Source organism: Carettochelys insculpta, chromosome 8 (genome assembly GCF_033958435.1).
Source record: "Carettochelys insculpta isolate YL-2023 chromosome 8, ASM3395843v1, whole genome shotgun sequence".
Taxonomy (NCBI): Eukaryota; Metazoa; Chordata; order Testudines; family Carettochelyidae; genus Carettochelys; species Carettochelys insculpta.
The window spans coordinates 53,355,425-53,380,476 of record NC_134144.1 but is presented as its reverse complement, the minus strand read 5'-3'; the positions used below and the strand labels follow the sequence as shown (position 1 = coordinate 53,380,476).

General features: G+C 38.2%; 1 protein-coding gene across 1 annotated transcript in view; it reads left to right on the top strand.

The window, feature by feature from the left end:
• ARHGAP15 (Rho GTPase activating protein 15) overlaps positions 1 to 25,052 on the top strand; it is a 500,572-nt gene that overhangs the window by 342,144 nt on the left and 133,376 nt on the right. The window contains exon 11 of the mRNA XM_075001536.1: positions 10,313 to 10,390. Within this exon, the coding sequence (XP_074857637.1) occupies positions 10,313 to 10,390 (78 nt within the window). The remainder of the gene's footprint in view (positions 1 to 10,312; positions 10,391 to 25,052) is intronic.

Below are 25,052 nucleotides of genomic sequence, written 5' to 3'. Positions count from 1 at the left end.
CAGGAAAAGCAGGCTTAGTGTTTGTGATGATAGGTCCCTAAACGGGGCGTGGCCTAACAAAAGTGGGAGGATTTGGCAATTCTGTGCATGCTAGTGTCTGAAACAGGCTGATCCTGAGTCAGTCTGGCAAGCATCCCTTACAGCTGGTTTTTAATGGAATAGTTTATGCTCCTGACTCTCTTTAGTTCTGTAGCCAGTAGGGAGTTGTCAGGCTACATGTGTTTTTAAATTTCTTTTGGCTAAATAAGAAATCCAAAAGCAAAGTGTACCACTCAAGGATATCATATAGAGTTGTGACATTCCCTTGAGGGCTTGGGGTCCATAAACCAATGAAAGGATAACATTGAGTCATAAATGCAGTATTTTCATCCATGAGAGATATAACCTTGAGCCTGTATTTTTCATGTTACTTAACTCTTTGAGGACATAATCCCTGTGTCTGCATGTGCCCCTACCTTTCAAAACGGGCATGTTAATGAGCAGGTTTGAAAGATGCTAATGAGGCGCTGCAATGAATATGCAGCACCTCATTAGCATAATGGAAGCCGTGGCGGTTTGAAAGTGCAGCTTTTCAAATTGTGCACGGCCCGTGGAGACGCGACCTTCCAAAAGGACCCCCTAGTTTTCAAAAGCCCTTCTTCCTATCTGGTGGTTGGAAGAAGGGCTTTTGAAAACCAGGGGGTCCTTTCGGAAGGTCCTGTCTCCACAAGCGACAAGTGACTCGAAAAGCCGCACTTTCAAATCGCTGCAGCTGCCATTATGCTAATGAGGTGCTGCATATTCATTGCAGCACCTCATTAGCATCTTTTGAACCCACTCATTAACATGCCCCTTTTGAAAGAAAGGGGCACGTGTAGACCCAGCCAATGTGACAGAAAAGATATGGATAGGGATTTTGAATAAAGCATATTGCAGTAAATATCAGTCATGCATGCTTTATTCTTCAGTATACATGTTTTGAGAAGTTACCGGGAACAGCTGGTATATAAGACATGGAAATGTTGTACATATTTCTTGGTGATATATATATATACACTCTCTTCCTTCTTCCCCCCACCCCATGTATTCGATCCCCAGCTACTCTTTTGTGATCATCTCTTGGAAATAGTCAAATTGCCTGTTTCCATCTGTACCTGGTCAGTGGTGACAACCTTCTTTTTCCTGATACTGGGTTTCTTCTAGACTTCACTATTATTATCCATACTTCTATCAAGTTAATATTAGACTATGACAATGTGTGCTACATGAGAGCACACAAGGAGGAAGAGTAGCCAGTAGAAAGCAGTAAACTGGTGATTAACAATTGTATCTGACAGAAATACATGGTACCCACATTCTCGGATCTGTATTGGTTGCCTATTGGTTTTCACATATATTTCTTTTTTTTACCTATAAAATCATAACTGCCTGGGAACTGCCTACTGGAGAAATCAGTTTTCATACCCATGTGCTGCATTGCCAGAGTAGCTGATACCCCAGATGTTCAAGTTCAGCTCAGAGGGGCAGAAGACCACTCTGCATAAAAGATAGGGAAATCACAGCAGGTCACTGGCTTTCTGGGCTCCCTCCAGTTTGGAACATATGTCTTCGCTTGGTGTAGATACGTTGGGTGGGTTTGAATTACTAGCTAGTTAAGCTGATTTAATTTTGTTTGGCGATAGGGGAAAGAAGTTTTGCTACTTGATTATTCCTGTGAAAATTCTCATGCTAAATAGTTGTCTGGATCCCAGCACTGTAGGTCAGTATCTTTTTTCATATTTGGCTATGTGCAGCTTTGGAGGCATTGGAGCTGTGTCTGTTTCATGAAGGAAGTAGAACTAGTGCCCTCATGCTGTGAGTTCCACTGTAACTCCTGGAAGACCATTTGGATTAGACAGCTAGAACGAGGTACATGCCAAAAACTAAAGCACTTTGTTTATGTTTTTCCATGGGTTCAACACTAGCCTTGCTGGACCTGGCTAGCTCAAAATTAAAAGTATTACACTACTCACAATCAGATCCAGCAAAAAAAGAGCAGAATGGATATTCTCTTTGCAGTATTCAGAGAATGACAAAATCTTCCCATTAAGTGCTTATATTTTAAGGTCAGAATTTGGTCTTTAGAGCATTTTAAAGGTTTTAAGGGGCAGAAACTGGATCATATGGTTTTTAAAAACATGTTTCATAAAATAAAGTAATGTTATGTTTTAAAATGCTATTCCAGTTAAATCAAAGAGCTGGAATGTGTGCACAAGGTCTCCATTTGGAAGTTGTTGTTTTTTTCCTTTGTCATAAATCTTGTTGATTTAAAAAGTGAACAAAGATGAATCAGGTGGTAAAAATATTCATGTAATCATTTTCATTAATAAGACATTATAAATAATAGAGAGAAGGTTTTAAGTGTATAATTTTCTGTAACACAATTCAGATTTTTTTTTCACATCTTCAGCAGTAAGTTAATTAGAATCACCTGCATTTTCTTGGGCAGACACCAAATGTATTGCAAACAAAAACAGATTAAAATAGCTGTAGCTCATGGCATACAGATGACAAGATTCACAAAGAGGACAATCAGGCAATGAAAACCTCTTTTCTTTCAAAGACGTTTGCAAGTGTTTCGCTGAAAGACTAGAATGGCTTTGTTTCTGATCCCATGATGAGTGAAAGAAATGTTTAAGAAAGATCATTTTACAGAGAGATTCAAACTGAAATGTGATGACTGTGATTCAAGCCAAGCCAAAAATTACAGCTCAGAATTAAAGGGGACAGACGTGGCTTGGGAATCCATTTTCCCACATTCCTCAATCTCAAACATCCCAAGCCGCTGTTTAAGAGAAAATGCAGTTGAAAACAATGAGGTCACTTTGTTTAGCTACAAAAAACATGAGAATAAAAATACAGCAAGAATATGTATGAATGGCAACTCATTTTTACAATAAACATACTGCATGTTTGCTGTAACTTTAACACATTCTAAACAAACACCTTCAAAGTTTAGTTTTCTCATTTTTTACAGTGAACCTTCTGAATAAGTCTTGCTGTTCCTCCGCTAGGAAACTACGAACTTCTAGGGCACCAGAAAAATTCTTTCTAACTGAGGGGAAGGTTAATCAAACTTGATTGCGATAAGGAGCTATAATGCTGTATGCTGATGAGCTGAATACTAGTTAAATTGCACTCATGTTTTTATACTGTTGTTGACCTTCTTCCATTAATCAAATATGTCTAAGTAAACAATCTGCCAACAAGTGTTATGAAAAGGAACAAAGTAAACTACATAAAATGTTTATGGACAGACACATAAAAATACATCAGTTCAATGGAAAAGAATATTCCAACATTATTGAAATGTTGTATATTAAATATGCACTCTTTGTTATTTAATTCAGGTGTCGCTATCATTTAAGGATGATGTTCAATTACTGGGTTTCCTACCTTGATTTTAAAATATGAAGCAAGAGAATTGGCTGGTATTGTTGGTAGTAGTCAAGATGTCTACAAGGAAAGGAAGAGAGGAGGGAATTATCTAGGAACAGAAAGTGAAAGCTTCCAGAAGTGCAAAGTTATTAAGTGTTTCAAAAGTATATATACTAGTATGTGCATGGTGAGAAGAAAGGAGGTACAACCTAGAAACTGTTAAAATCCAGATGCAGACACCTGAGGTTTCTATCACACATAAATCAAAGGTTTTGACCAGTTTGTCTAGTGTGTGCAGTTCTTAATCAGATTTCCATCTCCTTTTGTTGCCCCTTTTATTTATCACTGCAAGAAAAATCTGCGTCTCTCCATGTTGGAATTCCACAATATCTCTCTGTGATCATGTCACACAACATTGTTAAAATACAAAATCACATTGCACACTTTTATTTCTTTCAAGCAGATTGACAAGGGATTGTCTTTATTCCTGAAGTGTTTCACCAAGCCCTCACACCAATATCTAACTTTGGAATGCCTAGTTGGACAGTTCGTATTGAGCTATTGGGTTGGTTGATTTTGTTTGTTTTTAAATGTGAAATCTTCCCGGAGCATTCATGGTCTGCATCAGCTAGAGACTGGGCCTATAAAATGGCCCTGCACTGGTACAAAGGGGCTGTAAAGCAATATGACCACTCCACTTGCCCAAAAAAGTTCCCTGACATAAAGAGTCACTAGTCAACTGGGAACTATAGAGAGAATCAGGAGCTAATAGTCTAATCTATAATGCGAGGTTTAGGTTGATAGACTCTTGCAGTGTTTACCTGCAAAGCAGACACCACGAATAGCAGCATCAAAACTCATGCTTTCTGAGGCAGAGAGGGTAACAGTTACTCACAATTCTAGGTGTCCTACACAGAACATCACACATATGACAAATGCTTGAATTTCTACCAATGGAGATTCCACAGCCTCCCTAGACAATTTATTCCAGTGTTTAGCCACCCTGATAGATTTTCTAATGTCCAACCTAAACCTTGTTTGCTGAAGTTCAAGCCTGTTGTTTCTTGTTCTATCCTCAGAGGCCAAGGAGAACAATTTTTCTCCCTCTCCTGTGTAATACTATTTTAGGAATTGAAACCCGCTATCATGTCCCCTCTCCCACTTCTCTTTTCTGAGCTAAATAGGCCCAATTCTTTCAGTCTTCCCTCATAGCTCATGTTTGCTAGAGTCTTAATCATTCTCATTGCTCTTCTCTGGACCTTCTCCAATTTCTCCACAACTCAGATTAGAGTGGAAGAATGACTTCTTGTGTCTTGCTCACAACACTCCTGTTAAGAAAAAGTGTGTAAGAGTGCCTATTAAAGTCTGAAGTTTCAAAAAATTGAATGAAACTCGGAAAGCATTACATTTTCAGATAACAGATAAGTTCTAAAGCAGGGGTGGCCAGCCTGTAGCTCTTGGGCCTCATGTGGCTCTTTGACCAATAAATGCAGTTCCACTCAGAGCTGTGCACTGGGAGTGCTTACCGCCATTCTGCACACTTGCCCCAGTGCCTGAAGGGAGATGCACATGGCAGTAGTAGCAGCAGCTCCATCGAGTCCCGGGCATTGTGTTAGAATTGGAAGGAAGGAGGGAGCTAGGAGTTCCTGGCTCTGAGGGAGAGGGAGGTCATTGGGTTAGAGCAGGGAGTCTTGGGACTCCTGGTTCTGGAGAAAGGGAGGAGGATGGGGTTAGAGCAGAGGGACTGAGTGTACTTGGCTGTGGGGGAGGGAGAGGGATTGAGTTAGATCTGGGGAGCTGGGAGTACTTGGCTCTGGGGGAGAAGGGAGAGCATTGAGCAACATTATCTATCTATCTATCTATCTAATATATAAAATAAATTGCATATTCTATATCTATATCCTATATATAGGATATATAATTTTTAAAGTATCTATATAATAGATACATTAGATAAAAATAGATATATAATATATGGCTCTTTGAACTCTATCCACAGCTATTTTCGCTCTTAATCTCTAACTGGTTGACCACTCCTGATCTAATGAATCCTAAGGTAATGAGTTTGCACCCCTATTTTGTGCTACTATCTTAAAATTTGAGCACATGAAGCACTATTACTGACAAATTGCTTACCTTCTCATGTTTACCATACAATTACAAAATAAATGAACTAGAATATAAATATTGTATTTAAATCTGGGTGTGTAAAACACAGAGGTGTACAAACAAGTCATCACATGAAATTTGTTTGTACCAACTTGGATAAAGTTTTTTGTGCAAGCCTCTTGTAAAACTGGGCAAATAGCTAGATGAGTTGATGTACACCCTGGAGGACCTCTAAGTACCCCATGGGGTACAGGTACCCCAGCTTGAGAGCCACTGTCCTAGTCTATAATATATGACTGCTTTTAACAACAGCATTGTTATACTCTGTCCATAGTCTGGTAGCTAACTGAGTAAACTCTGGAGTCATTTGTTATCATAATTTTTTTTCTGGAGAGTTTATAAGATTTATGGTGGGAATAGCTTCAGACAGCTGCATTCTTTGCACTGAGTTTTGACCACCATTTAGTTTGATAATACTTAATTGTGTGCCCATCCTACAATAAGCTTCTTAAAAAAATATTTGTAACCTCTAGAGAAAAACTCAGTTATTGTTCTCCATGATAAACACCATTTTGAAACACAAGAAGGTCAGCATGTGATGAACAAATAGTTTGACTTTAATACAATTATTTTTTTAATTGTTCTTTACCACTATCCTTTAATACCAGCACCAGATAGGACACTTTGAAAATACATTTGTTTAATCTTGTTCCTAAATATTTATAGCCTGCCTTCAAGAAACACTGACAGCAGAATTGTGATGTTTTTATTCTTGGTAAAGGTGTCCTTAAAATTATTTGCTTTGAAAATTTTTCATAGAATCAAAACAGAAGAATCTTCTCTTTAAAAAAAAAGAAAAAAAAACTTTGTATTTGGCCTAATTTGATTTCCAAACTAAGTAGTTTCCAATCCAGCTAGGATAATATGGTAACAAAAGGGATGTCCAAATCCACCAATTTATATTGCTTAGGTTTAACTTTACTTTCAAAGTTTATGGAGCAGAAAGTTGATGGAACACAAACACTATAATTGCTGTGAATTTTTCAAGCTTTTCTCTGTCTGAATATTGTATAGTATCCAGATGAAATGCTAATAAGACCTCCTTTCAGGACACAAGTAAACAACAATAATAATGTACATATAATTTACAGATTATTTTGCAAGATGGAATGTCCTCCAGTTTGCAGCGTAGGTTGTCATTTTCATTTGATTCAGATAATTTATATAGCATGATACCAAGATGGTTATGTTACTGCAAACTGATGCTACTAATATGAGAGATTATTATCACATACAGGCTAAGTCTACACTAGCCCCCCACCCTTTTGAAAGGGGGGTGCTAATGAGATACTTTGGGAGATGCTAATGAGGCACTGTAATGAATATGCAGTACCTCATTAGAATAATGGTGGCTGCAGTACTTCAAATGTGCTGCTTTCAATAGCGCAAGACTCATCTACGCAGGGTCCTTTTCAAAAGGACCCCATGTAGACAAGCTATGCCCTAACCAAATAGGAATACGGGATTTCAAAGTGTGTGGGGTCCTTTCAAATCGGATCCCATGTAGACAATCTATGGGTGATTGACAGCGGCACTTTTGAAGTGCCACAGCCACTATTATGCTAATGAGGCACTGCATAGTCATTGTAGTGTCTCATAAGCATATCCCAAAGTGTCTCATTAGCATCCGCCATTTCAAAAGGGGGGGGCTAGTGTAGACATATCCACAGTGTTCTATATATGGCATTGGCATGCTCATTCTTTACCTCGAAGGCTGGAGAACTGATTCATTATATTTAACGATTGGATGAGAACTGCCGCAAATGCCTGAAAATGTTTTCTGCCTTTCTAACCAAACCATACTCAGATCTTTTGGAAGTGTGAGAAAAATCAGTTGAAGATGCTACCAAGACTACCCAATTTCCCTCAAAACAAAGAAGGCTTCAGCAAGACACTTTTTGCTCTGTACCACTTTCCCTTACTTACTTCTTGCATGCACAGAAGAATCTTTTTGAATGAGCCTGAAGGCTGATGACCTGTAAACCATTTAAAATCTCTGTGGTGGAATTCTGCCCCCCTTTCAAGTAAATGGGGGTTTTACTAGTGTTATCAGGGGGGACATTTTTGTTCCAGGGCCTTAATTTCAAGGTCCAAGTCCTAAAATACATTCACATCATCTGTAGTAAACAGGTTGTCAATTCTCCCATTTGGTGGTAGTAGGATTCCCAGTAATTCCTCCTCTGTGTCTTATTGACCTGTTATTATTAAATTTCACAGAATCATAGGGTTGAAAGAAACATCAGGAACTCATCAAGTACAACTCCCTGCTCAAAGCAGGACCAATCCCAACTATAACATCACAGTCAGGACTCTGTCGTGCCAGGACTTAAAAACCTCTAGGGATTGAGATTCCACCACCTCTTTGGATAACCTATTCAAGTGCTTCACCACCTTCCTGGGTCAAATAGTTTTTTCCTCATCTCCTCTCCCACTGCAACATGAGATCATTGCTCCTTGTTCTGCCATCTCCTAACCACTGAAAGCAGACTCTCTCCATTCTCTTTAAAATCCCCCTTCACATAGTTGAAGTCTGCTGTCAAATCCCCTCTTCAATCTTCTCTTCTGTGGGCTAAATAAGCCTAACTCCCTCAACATCTCTTCATAAGTCATGTGCACAAACCCCCTCATCATTTCAAGTGGCATCTGAATTTTGATTCTGTGGTATACTATGTGAGTTATAAAGATGCCCTATTTTGCAAAATGATCTGTTTTCTTAGATATTGTTATGTTCAGTAAGTAGCCATAAGAACAGAATTTAATTTACTAGATCAGAGGAACACTGAGCCTGTGCTGGACTGATGATAATTAATTCGAGTTTCTTTTATAGAAAAAAAATCAACCTTCTCATAAAAAATATGTGGCTAAGACTTGGGTTCCAAGTGATTAATAGCTTCTACAACTCCATTCTGTAGCAGTGGCTCTCCACTAAACTCCCCTCTGCAGCCTGCCAATCTGCAACTTTTACATTTCAAGTGGCAGTACATGGTATGAGTTATATTTTGGAGCATGCAGATTTCTTCTTAAGTTCCCATGAGATTGGCAGTTCTTACAGGAATGGAGAGGTAGGTTCTTGTGTGCCTCAGCATGCTCCCACAACATGTATTGACAAGTAAGTTTGAGTGTGGTTTTTTTTGTTTTGTTTTTCAAGTTCAAAAGGATGTATCAGCAAACCCTCTTGTAGGAGATAGTTTTCTCCAAAGATGATACCTGATCAGATTTAAAGGAGAAATGGGACTCTTAAGGTATCCTTGGACATACTCTTCATTATTTGCAATAAACTTCCACGGCATTAAATCATTAAACTTAATCAACTTGGTGCAAAACAGTGGCATAATAAAAATGCTTTGTAAATAGCATACACATGTCTCTAATATACATACATGTCCTTACATATAATGGTTACATGGCAATCTTCTCACTGAATACATACAAGACCAGAAATGCAATTCACAGCCTTCAACTCAAAAAGCCTGTCCCTCTATCTGAGAAGTTCTGCTATATCAGCTAGCATAAATGCTTAAGATACATAATATGCATATAATATCAAACAAAAAAAACAGTCTTGTGGCATTTTAAAGTCTAACAAAATAATTTATTAGGTGATGAGCTTTCATGGAATAGACCCACTTCTTCAGATCATAGCCTTACCAGAACAGACTCAAGATATGAAGCACAAAGGTTCAAAATGGTTATCAAGGTTGACAAATCAGAAAAAAATTTATGCAGGTTGCAAATCAGAAAAATGGAGAGGGGGTGGGCATGGGGTAGGGAAGTGAAGAATTAGGTCAAACATCAAAGTATGTAAAAGAATCCTTCTAATGAGTCAGGTAATTGCGGTCCCTCTTCAAACACGTTAATGTGTTGAATTTGAATATGAATGTTAGTTCCGAACATTCTCTCTATAAATGGTTGTTGAAGATGTAATCGTGTGGTGTGTGCAGGATGTAAGCTAGAAGCATGTAAGTGCGTGCAACGGTTCAGTAGCTAATCTGGTGTGTGGACTATGTAACTTTGTTCTCACCCACAATTATTACCAGTCTGGGGACAACTTATACCTCCAGATTAGTGGCACTGCCATGGGCATCTGTATGGCCCCACAATATGCTAATATATTCATGGCTGAGTTGGAACGATTCCTCAGCTCTTGTCCCCTATTACTCCTCCTTGACTTACAATACATGGATGACATTTTTATCATTTGGACCCACGGTAAAGAGACTCTAGAAGAATTCCACCAGAGACTTTAACAATCTGCACTCCTTCATCAACTTCAGCCTTGACCACTCCACACAAGAGATAATGCTGCTTTTTTGTTTTGATAGAATACAGACTAACACGGCTATCTCTCTATCACTATGTGTATAATATGTTAGCAAATTTGATTTTGTATATTATGTATCTTTTAGCAGGTATCTGTATTAGTATGTGAACATTGAAGTTAATTCTTATACTACTCTTTTCCAAGCCTAATAAAATATCTCTGCTTTTTCAGTACACATTTGAGATATGTATTACACATTATAATAAAGTATTTTGGGTTAAATTGAGTTAATGTACAATTCAGTTTTTCTGTATTTTTTAAACAGTCCATAGGCATCATAATACTGGTCTTTGTCAGGTGATTTATTATCTAGTAGTTCACTGTCCTTTTCTTTCCCATATTTGTTAGGACATTTATGTTTTCTTGACAGTCCTCTTAAATCGAATACTCACATGAGCCAATATGAAATATATTTTCCCTTCTTAGGTCTGAATGTCGACGGAATATACAGAGTTAGCGGCAATCTGGCAACAATACAGAAGTTACGATTTGTTGTCAATCAGGGTAAGTGATTCCTTCACCCTGGTAATATTTTGTTCAGTATATAACTGTCAAATGACACTATTTCAGAATCTATTGTACAATAGTGGGACAGAATGATAAGTTGCATTTTGGGGAATGAGAGGAAAGGAATGGTGGAGAGCCTACAACAAACAACAAAAGCAGGAGATAGGTTCAGGAGAGAGAAAAGGAAAACAGAGCACAGTAAAAAAAGAAAAAAACAACAGTAAGGGAAATGAGAAGGAAAATAAAAGAAAAAATGATGGGAAGAAATTTAACAAAATAACAAGAAGGAGGCAAATGTAGAAATCAGGAAATTAATAAACAGGTTAAGAAAAGAGATAAAATAGGAAGAGTGAAAGGTGAAAATAAACTGAATATTGAATGTAAAACAAAAGCTGTGAGAAGTCACCCAAGAATCAAAAAATCAGGAAACAAAGAAAGAGCACAGGAATACAAAAATACAGCTGCTGATAAAACAGAAACATAAAAACTGGGGAGAAATTCTGGTTCCATTGAAATCAATGGAAGATTTCCAGTTGACTTCAGTGGGATTAGAACTTCACCCTGAGAAAGGAAGAAAGATGAACTGTAAAGAAACTGAGCGAATGAGAACCAGAAATACAATACACCCAATATTCAAATTACATTTTATTTTAAAATTTCATTCTTTTTTCACAAACCACTCCAGCAATCATCAACAGATAATATGTTAGAAGTGTGGAAGCTAATTTAGGCAGCTAGTGTGCAAACACATCTCAAAGCCACTCACAGTGTTGTACACTTCCCTGTTTTTGGTAAGTTTTAACCATCACTATTAGGTAAAGGAATTGATAAGCATCACGGGTGGAACAAGTTTGTAGACAGTATGGGGGTAATTGACCTAAAATAAAGCATATCAGATATGACATAAAATCTCCCACATTAAAATAAAGATTCCGAAAGAAATGTATTAGTAAATTTAATCAATGTTAATTCTAAATTTCCCCAGTTGCCCTGGTACTAAGCAGTTCAAATGGGATGCAAGATCTGGCTTCCCAGATATTGTCACAGGAGTGGCAGCAGCCAGATTCCCAGGTACTTTAAATCACCACTGGAGCACCATGAGGCATTCAATAAAGTAACATTTTCAAAACCTGATAAATTTAGGAGCATGCCAGAGACACTCCTCACCTGGGGCACCACCTGGTACAAGGCCAATCATGTTGAGCACTGAACTGCAGCATTTTGGATTGCACTCTTTTTAGGGTGCAAATCCCACCTGCAGGATTTCACTCCTCTATATCTGTCCTCAGTCCCTAAGAGTGTAGTTGAGCCTTATCCTGTGGGGTTCTGAGGGCTTTGTACGACCAATGGAATCTTGACTTCACTAAAATTAATGCAAAAATCCTACTGATGCTGATGGAACTAGGATTTCACTCAATAAAGGATCTGGGCATTTGTTAGGATTAGATTCATGATCTTTCATAATAGTAAAGATATGTTGTCATAATGGAAAATCATCCATGGTTCCCAACAGTTGTTGACATGTTAGCTTTAGTTGAGTGATCAACGCTTTTAAAAAGTTTACGTTGTTATTTTTAATTTAAGGTAATAATAGAAAAAAGGGTAAAACGATCCTTGTTTTCTTGAACTATTCATGGCTACAGATTGGATTTCACTATTGTAAATAGAGGTTAGAAAAGTTTTTCTTATGTCATTTCATATTTGCACTTAACTCATGTAAAATGGTATAAATGCTCTAATATAAGTGTTTGGTATTATTAATGTATTTCATTTTCATCCCTCCCTAATTTTGTACTTGCTCACTCCTCTGTCATTTGTCATGACATTTATCAATTGTTTGCATTCATGCTGGAAAGACATAAGAAGTGGGGTTATGCAGGGATCACTTGGGACCAGTTCTGTTCAATATCTTCATCAACCATTTAGATAATTCCATACTATACCTATACAGTATACAGCTAATAGCAAACTGGGAAAGGCTGCAAGTGCTTTGGATAATCGGATTATAAATCAAAATAATCTGGACAATTTGGAGAAATGGGCCAACGTAAATAGGAATAAATTCAATAAGGACAAATGAAAAGTACTACATTTAGGAAGGAACAATTGGTTTTACAAATGCAAAATGGGAAATGACTCTCTAGGATGGAGTACTACAGAAAGGGATCTAGGTGTCATAGTGATCCACAAGCTAAATATGAGTCAACAGTGTGACACTGTTGCATTAAAAAAATACCAATGCACATCATTCTGGGATGCATTAACAGGAGTGTTACAAGCAAGAGATAAGAAGTAATTCTTCCACTCTACTCTACCTGATTAGGCCTCATATGGCCACCATATCCTGGACATCATATTCAGGAAAGATGTGGACAAATTGAAAAAGGTTCAGTGAAGAGCAACAAAAATGATTGAAGGGGTAGAAAACATGACCTGTGAGGGAAGATTGAAAACACTGGTTTTGTTTAGTCTGGAAAAGAGAAGATTGAGAGGAGAGATGAAAACAGCTTTCAAATACCTAAAAGGTTGTTAAAAAGAGGAAGAAAATTATTTTCCTTAACCTCTGATGACAGGACAAAAAACTATGGGCTTAAATTGCAGCAAGGGAGTTGCAGGTTGAACATTAGAAAACACTTGCTGTCAGGGTGGTTAAACACTGGAATAAATTGCCTAGGGAGGTCATGGAATCTCCATCACTGGAAATTTTTAAGAGCAGGATAGGCAATCATCTGTCTGGGATGATGTACATATTGCTTGGCCCTCCCATAAATATAGGGAACTGGACATGAAAACCTCTTAAGAGCCCCTTCAGTTCTAGTATTCTATGCCTGTTCTATGATTCTATGGCTTGCAATAATATTGAGGCTTTGTAGCACATGGCATGATTGTTTCTGAAAGATATATCAGAAATTCTTTATGAATGTGAATAAAACTGTATGACATTTTTCAAAACTCTGTGGACCAAATTCCTTCCTATCATAAGTAAATCCATTCAATTCAATCTAAAATATTTCTGTGAATTCTCATTTGAATGAAAGTAAAAGATGTCACTATTCTGAAGTTGATGAATTTCCCGAGGGCAGAATTTAGCCCTGATTGAACTGTAAAATTCATCTAAAACCAAGCTAAGACAGAGATTTGTGTGTTTCTGTGTGAGTGTGCATTTGTGTGTGTGTGTGTGCGCACGTGTGTGCATACATATACAGAGACCGAGAGAGAGAGTATTCAAATCATATGTATTACTGTTCAAGTTCCAGTCAAATAGCAATTCAATTTCTCCCATTGCTGGAGTATTTTCAGCTTTTCAATCCCTGGTCTTTCTTCTAGCGTAAAGTACTGTGAGAGATAAAGAGCCTCTTTTTTTCTTTCCAATCATGGTTCTAAATTGCACTTTTTTTTTGGTGGGCACTCTTGCACATGCAAATCAAGTAATTAGATGCACAATTATCTAAGTTACATATGCAGATTGAAGCTTTTCTCTATTTCAAAGACGATCCATGCAAAATTTGCTAGTTTGAAAATCTGCTCTATAGCATCCCAAGGCAAAAACCTGTATTGTGTGTTTATTGTTTATTTAGAAATTTATTTTAGTGCCTATTGGCAAGTGTGTGGATGTTCTACATTTATGAAAACAATCAATAGTTTCTGTATTAAAGCATTCAAGACTGGCTGGACTTGCAGCATTTATCATCTTCATTTTTCTAAAGACACAGACATTGTCCAGGTATTTTGTCTGCCTTGAATTTGTTTTTCACTTTCCCAAGCTATGAGTATTACCCATATGACTGGTGACAGGGGGAAAACCATCAGGAACCAGTGACTGAATGGCTACAATGTATAGACATAAGCAATATAGGATGACTTCATAGAATTTTACAAAATTCGTTAAATGCAAATTTGACTGTAGAGAGGATAGTTGTTCAGTGAGGGAGGGAGGGAATCATAGTTGTTCACATGAAATAGATCACAAAAATGGGAGATTTCAGAGGGGTAGCCATGTTAGCCTGTTTCAGCAAAGACTACAAGGAGACCATTGGTACTTTAAAAACTAACAAATCTACTAGGGTCTTAGACATAGGAAAATCAGGAATCAAACTGAAAGTCTTCCTTGAAGAGAAGGTTAGATGTGAGAGGGGGCAAAGTAAATTGGGAGTGTAAAGCCATGTCTACACGTGCACGCTACTTCAAAGTAGCGGCACTAACTTCGAAATAGCGCCCGCCACGGCTACATGCGCCGGGCGCTATTTCGAAGTTAACTTCAACGTTAGGCGGCGAGATGTCGAAGTCGCTAACCCCATGAGGGAATAGGAATAGCACCCTACTTCGACGTTCAACGTCGAAGTAGGGACCGTGTAGACGATCCACGTCCCGCAACGTCGAAATTGCCGGGTCCTCCATGGCGGCCATCAGCTGGGGGGTTGAGAGATGCTCTCTCTCCAGCCCCTGCGGGGCTCTATGGTCACCGTGGGCAGCAGCCCTTAGCCCAGGGCTTCTGGCTGCTGCTGCGGCAGCTGGGGATCCATGCTGCAGGCACAGGGTCTGCAACCAGTTGTAGGCTCTGTGTATCTTGTGTTGTTTAGTGCAACTGTGTCTGGGAGGGGCCCTTTAAGGGAGTGGCTTGCTGTTGAGTCCGCCCTGTGACCCTGTCTGCAGCTGTGCCTGGCACCCTTATTTCGATGTGTGCTACTTTGGCGTGTAGACGTTCCCTCGCAGCGCCTATTTCGATGTGGTGCCGCGCAACGTCGAAGTTGAACATCGATGTTGCCAGCCCTGGAGGACGTGTAGACGTTACTCATCGAAATAGCCTTTTTCGATGTCGCTACTTTCAATGTTGGCTTCATGTGTAGACGTAGCCTATATGTGTTGTGAAAGCCTCATAGTTCAGGAGATAGAGCTCGATTTTGTTACAGAAGCCAAGTGAAACTCGGTGGTTGAGCCTGCGCTTTCTCATTCTTTGAAAAGGTAAAGAATCCTGACCATTATAATCAGAGTTAAGTTGTGACTTCACAGTGTGAGGCAAAAGTAGATCCTTCATGTGATAGCTGTATGTTACTGCCAGGTAGCAAGATGGCAGAAAGAAGAACACAAAGATATATTGACCTATTGGATCCATTTGAAGTATGACTCCTGGGTTGAACTGTAGGTTAATAGTGAAGTCAATCCCTTCTGTTTCTAGACACGTGCTTTTTGATTCTCCTCCCGTTTGCTCTTGTGTGAGAGTACACTCAGGCTCATGGTTTCCAGATCATTGTAACTTGGTTGTGCAACATATTTCCCCTGGAAAGGGAGGGGCAGAACCAATAACAGGAAGAAGAGTATTCCTTATATTTATATTTTGCTTGACACTATCAGAAGAATAAAAAAATAAATCTTCCATGGGAATACTAGATCTGTCTATCCAAACGTTAGCTTACTCAAAGCTATCAAATGTCCACCTAAAGTAGAAAGGTTGATTTTTGTGAAGCTGGTCAGAAAGCTAAAGCACCTAGCTGGTATTTAATATCCTACCAGGAGAACTTTCCTTTGGTTTATGCCACTGTCAAATTTGAATACCCAAAGGAGTAACTAAGTACCTTAAGACAAAGTTGACATGATGTTCCTAAAGAACACTTAGGAAACATAGTCTGGGTCTACACGTGCCCCTTCCTTTTGAAAGGGGCATGTTAATGAGTGAGTTCAAAAGATGCTAATGAGGCACTGCAATGAATATGCAATGCCTCATTAGCATAATGGCAGCCACAGCAATTCAAAAGTGCAGCTTTTCGAATCACGTGCTGCCCGTGGAGACGGGACCTTCCGAAAGGTCCCCCCCCAGTTTTCGAAAGCCCTTGTTCCAATCACCAGATAGGAAGAAGGGCTTTTGAAAACTGGGTGGTCCTTTCGGAAAGTCCCTTCTCCACGGGCAGCACACGATTGAAAAGTCGCACTTTTGAATCGCCGCGGCCGCCATTATGCTAATGAAGCACTGCATATTCATTGCAGAGTCTCATTAGCATCTTTCGAACTTGCTCATTAACATGCCCCTTTCAAAAGGAAGGGGCACGTGTAGACACAGGGATAACATTCTACTAAATGGTTGAAGTAAATTAAGTTAAGTAAATTAAGAAAAATGTTATCTTTAGATTACAGATAACATATTTTATTGTTTCATCTACCTTTTGTGTTTAAGTCTCTTTGCTGATACAATTTCATCATACTTGAGGTACAGGCTCAGACTTTTAAAGCTATATAAGAGACTTGAATGCCCAGTTCCCATTAAAACAGCTTTGAAAGTCTGTTTATGCCAGATGGTGTTAGCCCTCACACAGGTGCATAGATGGAGATAGGTCAGGGAGTCTTGCTTTCTGAATGATGTGTGCTATCAGCTCAAAGAGTCTTTGATTTTACTGTTTAATGGCTAAGGTTCATCATTTTTAAGCACCATTCATTCAAGCTAGAAGTTGCAAAGACTATTGGTGACCAATATGGATGAATTTTTCTTACATTAGAAAAGTTTTAGGAATAGTGTTTCTGAAGGGCAAGATAACAGCAATCTGAGAACTGCAACTTCAAAAACTGGTGGCTGTTCGAATGGCTTTAATGTTAGCATGCAGAAGTCATCCGGGATGTCCATTCTTCCTGCTACTTTCATGTTACCAGTTGAATCTCTGGTGATTAAAATTTAAATGCTTCCAGACACTGTGGACATAGTCAAGTGAACTTTAGTAAGTAGGAGCACCAGTGTCTTTATGATAATTCTGAGGTTTTCAGCTAGCACTACATGGTTTTGATTACCCTGATTATCTACACTGGTTTTCTGGAAAAGGATAAACTGGAATAAATTGTATTCAAGGTGATGCTCAGGTGCAGATTACAGCAGTATATGTGAATGTTAGAATCCAGTCCAACTAGTTGACACTGCTGACATAATTTAAATATTCTTTCATTTCAAACCTATGAAAAATGAGACTGATGTTTTCAACAGATATGTTAATCTATGGGAAATGTATGGTGGTCCCAGTCCACTTGTGGCATATCAGTGGCCACCTCACAGAAAGCATCACTGCACTTCAAAATCATTAACAATGTTGTTTCCACATCAATTTTTCTTAGTGTGCACAGAAAGAATAAATTATCTTGGAGACTGAATTACCCTTCCCAAAATAGGGCTGATATACACTGGCACACTGATATGGTGAAACTTACTCTGTCACATTTCCTTTTGCTATACCTATTTAGGGGCTAGAGAGGAATGCAGCTTCTGAATCTAAGAAGCAGTTTTTACAAGCACTAAATTAAAAAAATACACAGCAGTAAAGGGTTCATAATATCTCAAGGAAGCACTACAATCTGAAGCAATCGCATGTATGCTGAAGGAAACTAACTATAGAAATACACATTTCAGTTTTTACAAGTTCATTCAGCAAACAAGGCTGCTCCTAATTTTCTTTATATTCAATCTGTTATTTGCAAAATGGTTGCTATTTGCAGTTAAGGTGGCCTTTGGATGCAATTATTTCTTTTGGAATACCTCGTTTTAACTATAAAACACATCTTAGCAGCCAAACACAAGTTACTGTTGTTTTAGTTTTTACGTACTACTTTAAAAAGAAAAAATATAGTTTTTACATAGTTTATATATTTCATTGCTGCAAAAACCAGCACGTTTGTGATATGTGTAACAGAAATGCCAAAGATATTGGAATTGATAAACTGAGCTAGATTAGAAAAGGTACACTCATTATTAAAACTGTCATCTCAAGTTAACAGATATTATTTTGGCAAAAATAAAATATTTGTCCTATGATCAACTACAAGAACATCCTCAAACATAGATTCCAGAATAAAAAAATCAAAAATTTAAACTGTAAATATGTTAGCCAATTGAGAATATTTATTAACTAAATAATTTAATAATAAAGAAAATGCCTACTTGATTAATTGTTACAGAGTAAAAATTACAATAAAACTGTCTTGATCAGTGCTTTGCAGAAGCACCATTACTGTCTGTGCAGTTGTTTAACAAGGATTTAATTGGAAAGATAAGTGAATGCACATTTAAAAGTATTGTTAATTTGCTTTATAATCACCCCATCCTTCACAGTATTGACAGCACCAGGCACAAACCCCTTTCTCTTTTACAAGTATTATATTCCATATGTGCACAATAAATTCTGAAGCAGTAATTGGAATTTTTACAAATTCCAACATACCTAGTATATTGAGTTTATAGGTGCAATATCCCCTTTCTAAAGTAGGACACTAGTGGAATTACTAATAAAATCATTGAACTTTTATTCACACAGCAGTGTTTCAGGAATATCTTGCTCCCATTTATATTTTGCTACAGTGTGAAAATAACAGTACATAATTTCGCTATTCTTTTCTTTTAAATTTAAAACAGTAATTCCAGTCTTGAAGCTTATTGTTTTTCATTTATATTTATACGTATTGTTCTACAAGGATTTAGACAAGAGCAAGAATCTAATTGGCAAGTCAGATATCTGAAATATAAGAGTATCTAGTCCAACTTCAAACATCAGGACTCCTCAGCTGTATCAGTTATCAAGAAGCCTGTGAAAGCAGGAGAAAACAGTGGAAATGTTCAGATGTTTTCTCACTATTGTTGATCATGTTATTGTGCGATTAAAATCATACAGATGTTAAGAACTTGTTGGAGCCTAATGTCTGGAGCTGCTCTTGTTGGGAAGAGGGAAGCCTACATTGATTCAGCCCTGCCTCTGTTGGCAAAGCCTTTGTAACTGACAGAGGATTGAAGTTGCCTTTGAAACTCACTCATCAGGTCAACACAAATGGGTTGGGTGTTTTTAAACCAAGCATTTAGAAGGAGGTGAAGATGAAGCAGCTACTTTTTGCAGCTTTATTTTTAAAAGGAAAAGAAAAAATATGATTGCGTTCAAAAAGACCCAACTGTTTCCACTGACCCAACATATCCATTTCAAAGACTGCCAGAAGCTTAAGTTCTCTATCAGTTAACAAAGGCTCCACGGGCAGAGGCAGAGTGGCTTCAGTACAAGCTGCCAACTTCCAGATAGTAGCTACAAACTTAAAGGTCCAGTGGGATCCAAGTGTCTGCAGAGTTAAAAATGCAGAACTAGAGAATGGAAAGTCCTCAGCCAGACAGTTTTCTTTCTTCTGTTGCTATGTGTTTTCCTTGTATTTTTAAAACACATATGGTAGGTAGTATGGCCAGTAAGTTTCATCTCATGCAAGTTCCGTGAAACAGATTAGCTTCCTTCTTTTAGACAATTCATGCCATTTAAGGCAGCTTTTTATGAAGTAATTGCTTACCCCAGGCGTGCACAAAATGGGGGCACACCTCCTTGGGGGACATGAAATTTCTTAATGGGGGGTTCAGCACAATCAGCCTCTGCCACCACTGTTGGCAAGAGAGACTGCCACTCACATCCAGGGCCATGTGGATTACATTAGACGTTGAAAAGACCCTGATACTTACAGGCATGAAAAATTGGAACCAGCATAAAAAGTTCGCTCACCCCAGCTTACACCTTTAAAACAGTTTTAGAATGACTTAGATCATTTAGAAGTCAAACATATGCACAACAGTTTTTTTAGATGAACCCCAGCACTAACCTGCATTTCTGAATATGGGCCAGATAGTGAATCTCTTAGTTGCTTTGGTGAGCCTTTCCTCACATAAGCAGTACTTCTGGAAGTCAAGAGGTGTGACACCATTATGTGTGTTCTAAAATTCACTTTTGACACATCAGGTTGTGCTTGATTTTTTTGTTAGATGAAGGACTAAAATGTCTTGAAAGCATCAAAAATAGTTATTCTTTTCTTTCACACTTCACGGACAAGAAAAGAAAAATATAACAGACTGAAACAATTTTCAGGAATAATTATAAAACAATTTGTTCTTGGGTTAAGACCTGCATATGCCAAGTTGCAGCCAAGAACATCAGTCTTCTATTTTTGCCAAGTTATAAAATCCTGAGAACAGAGGAATACAATGGAAAGGACAAATTGACCGTTAACTTCAACAGAACAGAAGTGATGTCTTAATGCCCTTGGTGTGCATATGTTATTGATTAAGCCTTTAAATGCTCCAGTAGGAGGAGCGTTCCCTTTCTCTTTCTGAAAGGGATAGGGAGAGGATGTTTAAATGATGTATCCTAAAGTGCAGACCTTTCACTGATATTTGGAAGTGGGCCATTTAAGTTAAGGATGCAGTCATCATTCTTTCTGGGGGAGGAAGAAGATATAGAAGGTATACTACCACCAACATACTCAGTTTTCCACACCTAATGCAGCTAATAGTCTGTTTCACTGTAGTGCATTTTGTATTATCATTATTGTTTGTTTGTTCGAAATTTTTAAAAAAATCTTTAAAACCATAATTGTTTTTTCCTCACGCAGCTAACCTTGTTCTTGATACAGAAGGGCTAAGTGGTTAGAAATATTGGCATTCGTGGCTTTCCAGACTCCAATCTTAGAACCAGTATTTTATGGTACAAAAAGAAGTGTCTTACAGTTTCCTTTTTATCCCAGTCAATGAATAAGTCAATAGAATGAGGAAGGAAAGGTAATAAGTTAGGTCAGTGTGAGCAGACGCATTTGTACCATGAATTTTATGGCATGCATTGTGCAACCATGCCCATAAGATGTGCCTTTTATTTCTTCTCTAACCCATGGAACTATTTACATCATAATAGTGGTTTTGTTTACTAGCACTTCAAAAAGTTCAAACTGAAAGGGCCCTGCTTTTGAAAACCACAAAATTGAGGGGGCTAGCCTTGTATTGGGGTTCTCTCAGTCCTTGAAGGTAATTTCTTCTTTCATTGGATTGTGCTGCTCTGTTAGCAACAGTTCAGAAAATGTCAACATTGAAGACTTCAAAAACAAAGATCAAGGTAAATTATGTAGAATGACACAGTGAGAGTCAGGATGAACTTAGGTACATGCAAACATATTAGACCCATTTGGAAGTGGATTGTACAAAGTGTAGAAAATGTTCTGTACAGTTTCATCTCAAGGCCTACTCTTCTGAGTCGTAAAGCTCCTAAAACAGATGGCGATATTTGGTGTCTAGTAGTATGAGACACAATATGACCAAATAGATTCTTCCCCACTGTAGTTAATGTCTAGAATTCTGTAATTAAGATATAACAGTGGCAAACAATGAGGACCTTGAAGTATGAGCCTGCAAAAAAAAAGAGCAATCTTATGCATACTTAAGCATACTGTATGTGATATTGTGCTGGGTGGTATTAGAAAAAGAAATCAACATTTACCATATTGTGGAGTTTGACTTTATCATTGGTACTTGTAGTATTCTTCATACATTGAATGAGCAAAATCACTAATGCCATGTAAATGTTGCTACCATTAAATGGCAAGTGGTGATTTTTTTTTTTTTAATAATATCACCAGTGTAGAGGGACTTCAGGTAAGAGTAGTAACAAGTAACGATACCTGTGTTAGTGGAACCCAACCTGAAGAACTGTGGACAATTTAGGAAATTTCACTGTCTAAACAATAGAACAGCAAAACTACAAAGCACGCTAATAAATGTGTAAAGAGTTGGAAAGTACTATGAAAAGAAAGATTTTAAAATGCTTTTTTTTACTGTGGTTTGAGAAAATATAATCGGGATACAGGAATATGCTAGTTGTGTGTGTATACAGCAGAGAAAATCTATAAAGTGAGATTGTTGTCTTAGTCACAGTTGATCACAGCTATTACAAGAAGGGCTTGTCTGATGCTAAAGATTTTGCAAGTAACAATAAGGTAAATGGAACTATGAGGCAACTGCCATGAGCTGTCCCAGGGACATCTTCAGTGCAAATGTTTGGAAAGGGACTTGATCACATTCAGAGAAGTAGAAAAGGAAAGGGTGGAATTAAAGCCTCAGACATAGCTTCCAGCCTTAGTTTCCATGGGGCATATTATCCACTCATATAAATTATCATAAGCCCATTGAAGTGATCATTTAGTTCCCTAAAAGGATGATATAGAGAACTTTATAAAAGAGAACTTCCCCTTGAAAGGTTTTGACATCACCAGAGGGGGATGCTCTTTTCAAAGACTTGACAGACTCAGTCGCACTTGAGAAAATCCTCATGCTGAAAAGAAATTACCCTTCTTAAGAAATTTTCAAATCACTCATGCCACTTTATGTATGTGAATAATATTGTAAATTATTATTTTTCAAGAATATCACTTCTTATTCCTTATGACTTGAGTAGAATTATCTCATTAGCTAATTGCCCTGTTTATTAGAAGTGTACACCTTTAAAGTATTCTGTGGACATTTGAAGGGCCAATTTAAATTTTCACATCATTACTATTCCCCTCAGACATTGTTCCCTGTATATGTATTTTCTTCTCCCCACCTGCATTTCAACCCAAAATCTTCTCCTCAGGAATACCACTAAGAAGATATTACTATTCAACAATATTAATTCTTGATGTGCTGCTTTAAACAAAGGAAAAACTCCCAATGTTTGAAATTTTGCTTTGTACCTGATTCTTGGAAGTGAGTGCACAGCTGTGACTTCCTGAATTTCAGCACCATGTAATCTCCAGTGTTATATCTGTTATCAGTGAAAGTCACCATAAGCATGTGTCTAGACATTTTAGGTCAAAGGGACCCTTTCCTAACTGTGGTGTAAAAAATGAGACTGACTCAAAACCTTGGATCTGGCCAGTGGTTTCAGTGAGATTGTGGGTGTTCTGTTTCACTGAAAAAAAAAAAAGATGCCAAGTGTTTGAACCTAATAACCATGTGTCCTCCTGTTAGTCTTACTGTTTATTTCTATAGTTCTGTAACTCTGTACAACATTTTGGAGCTGTTAAACTTATTCAACTGAAGAGTCTGTATCCTGTTTGCAGATTTTTGTTATGGCCTGGTGGCACAGAGGGGTCAAAACTCTTCTATGTCTTCCTAGCTCAATGTTATGAATCAGTGATTTTTACTGCACATATAGGCTACAGTTACACTAGCAAGTTTTGCTGACAAAACCTGAGTTTTGTCAACAAAACGGGTGGAACTTCCGCACACAAAGTAAGTTTTGTCAACAGTTTGTCAACAAAACTCAGCATTTTTGCTGGCAGCTTTCTGCATCTGCCATGACACTCTGGAGGGCCTTCTCCTGACAGACAGGACATGCAGAACAATGGGCAGCCCTGTCTGCTGTGCTTTTAGGTGCCTCTTTTGTCGAAAGAGCAGCTGGGCAGCCTGGCTCCTCTGTTAACAGAGTGGAGCTTTCTCCAGCTTGGCTTTTGTGTGTGGCTACACTCAGTTGACAGATATTTTGTTGGGAAGCCTCTTCCAACAGTGACTTCTGTCAACAGAACACTGTAGTTTAACCATAGCCACATAAAATATCTGTTTAAATGGTCCTTGTGTAGACTTCACATAGCGCAAAGGAGCCAGATTCTGACCATTTTAACCACTGATATTCCTCCCCTTGCCCCCTGTCACTTCACCACCAAGATACATTCTTAGCTGGTGTAAATATGAGCAACTGGTTCCTTCATTAGCTGTACTCAGTACTGACACAGAGGACATATTGATGACAGGGAGTGTTGTGCCAGCATCAGGCTATACACTGTTGTGTTACACAGATCTACAGTAGGTAAAAGTAAGAGCAGCCCTTAAACTGCTGTAATTCATGCCTAGGTCAGTGGCACCAGGCCCCAGAATTAAGGGTGCATAAATTGTTCCAAGATGCCTCCAGTCCAAACACTTTAGAGCACTGAGCTAATCTCAGCTTTTGAAGGAAGCTAATCTTTTGATTTAAACTCAATATGAAACCGATGTGAATAAGATTTAATCTCACTGTAGGTTCATTGTACTTAGGTGCTGTAGCACATGGTTTGGGTTTTGTTTTTTTCATTCAAATGGGTGACCCATTGGAGAGCATTGATATCACCAGTTAATGTTTGCTATGTGCATGACAGACATGTTTTGAGATATAGTCATCTCTCAAATGCACATGAACTACTCCTGCTGAAAGCATGGGTTGTTAGCACATATCAAATTCATAATTTGGTCCTTTGTGTATGACTTATAAAATGTATCATTTTTAAGAGTTTATAAGAACTTTATTGTTGTTGTTGTGTTGCTCTTTCTCTGTTTACCATAACACAGATCTAAACTTTATAGGTTGGACTGTTGAGTAACGTTGCACCTGTGGGCTAGGGTTGTTTATAAATAGGGCTTCATTATAATCTGAGGGTGTGAGGTTTCATTGCAGGGTAGACATTCAGGCTTGAGCTGCAGCCTGAGCTCTGAGACCATCCTAAAGCCCAGGGTCCAGACTGACCTTAAACATCTACACCACAATTAAATAGCCCTTTTACCTGAGCCTCATGAGCCTGAGTCAGCTAGCATGGACCAGCCGAGGGCTTTTAATTGCAGAGTAGGCATTGCCTTAAAGCATCAAGAAATTCTGGAATGTCTGGGAAAATAAGAAACTTAACCACTGGCTCTTAGATTTTTACTTGTCACCAGTGAAATATGCTTTCCTAAAGTAATTACTGTATTTTTTTTAAAATGAGAGGTTTCAAAACACTTTTCCAAAGCCCAAGATTATGTGCTTGTAATACAAAAGGATTTGGGAATGGCTGAATTCGTTAGATATCAGGGCTGGCAAGATGACAGATGTGAGAATGAAATGAAGAAAAGAAGATT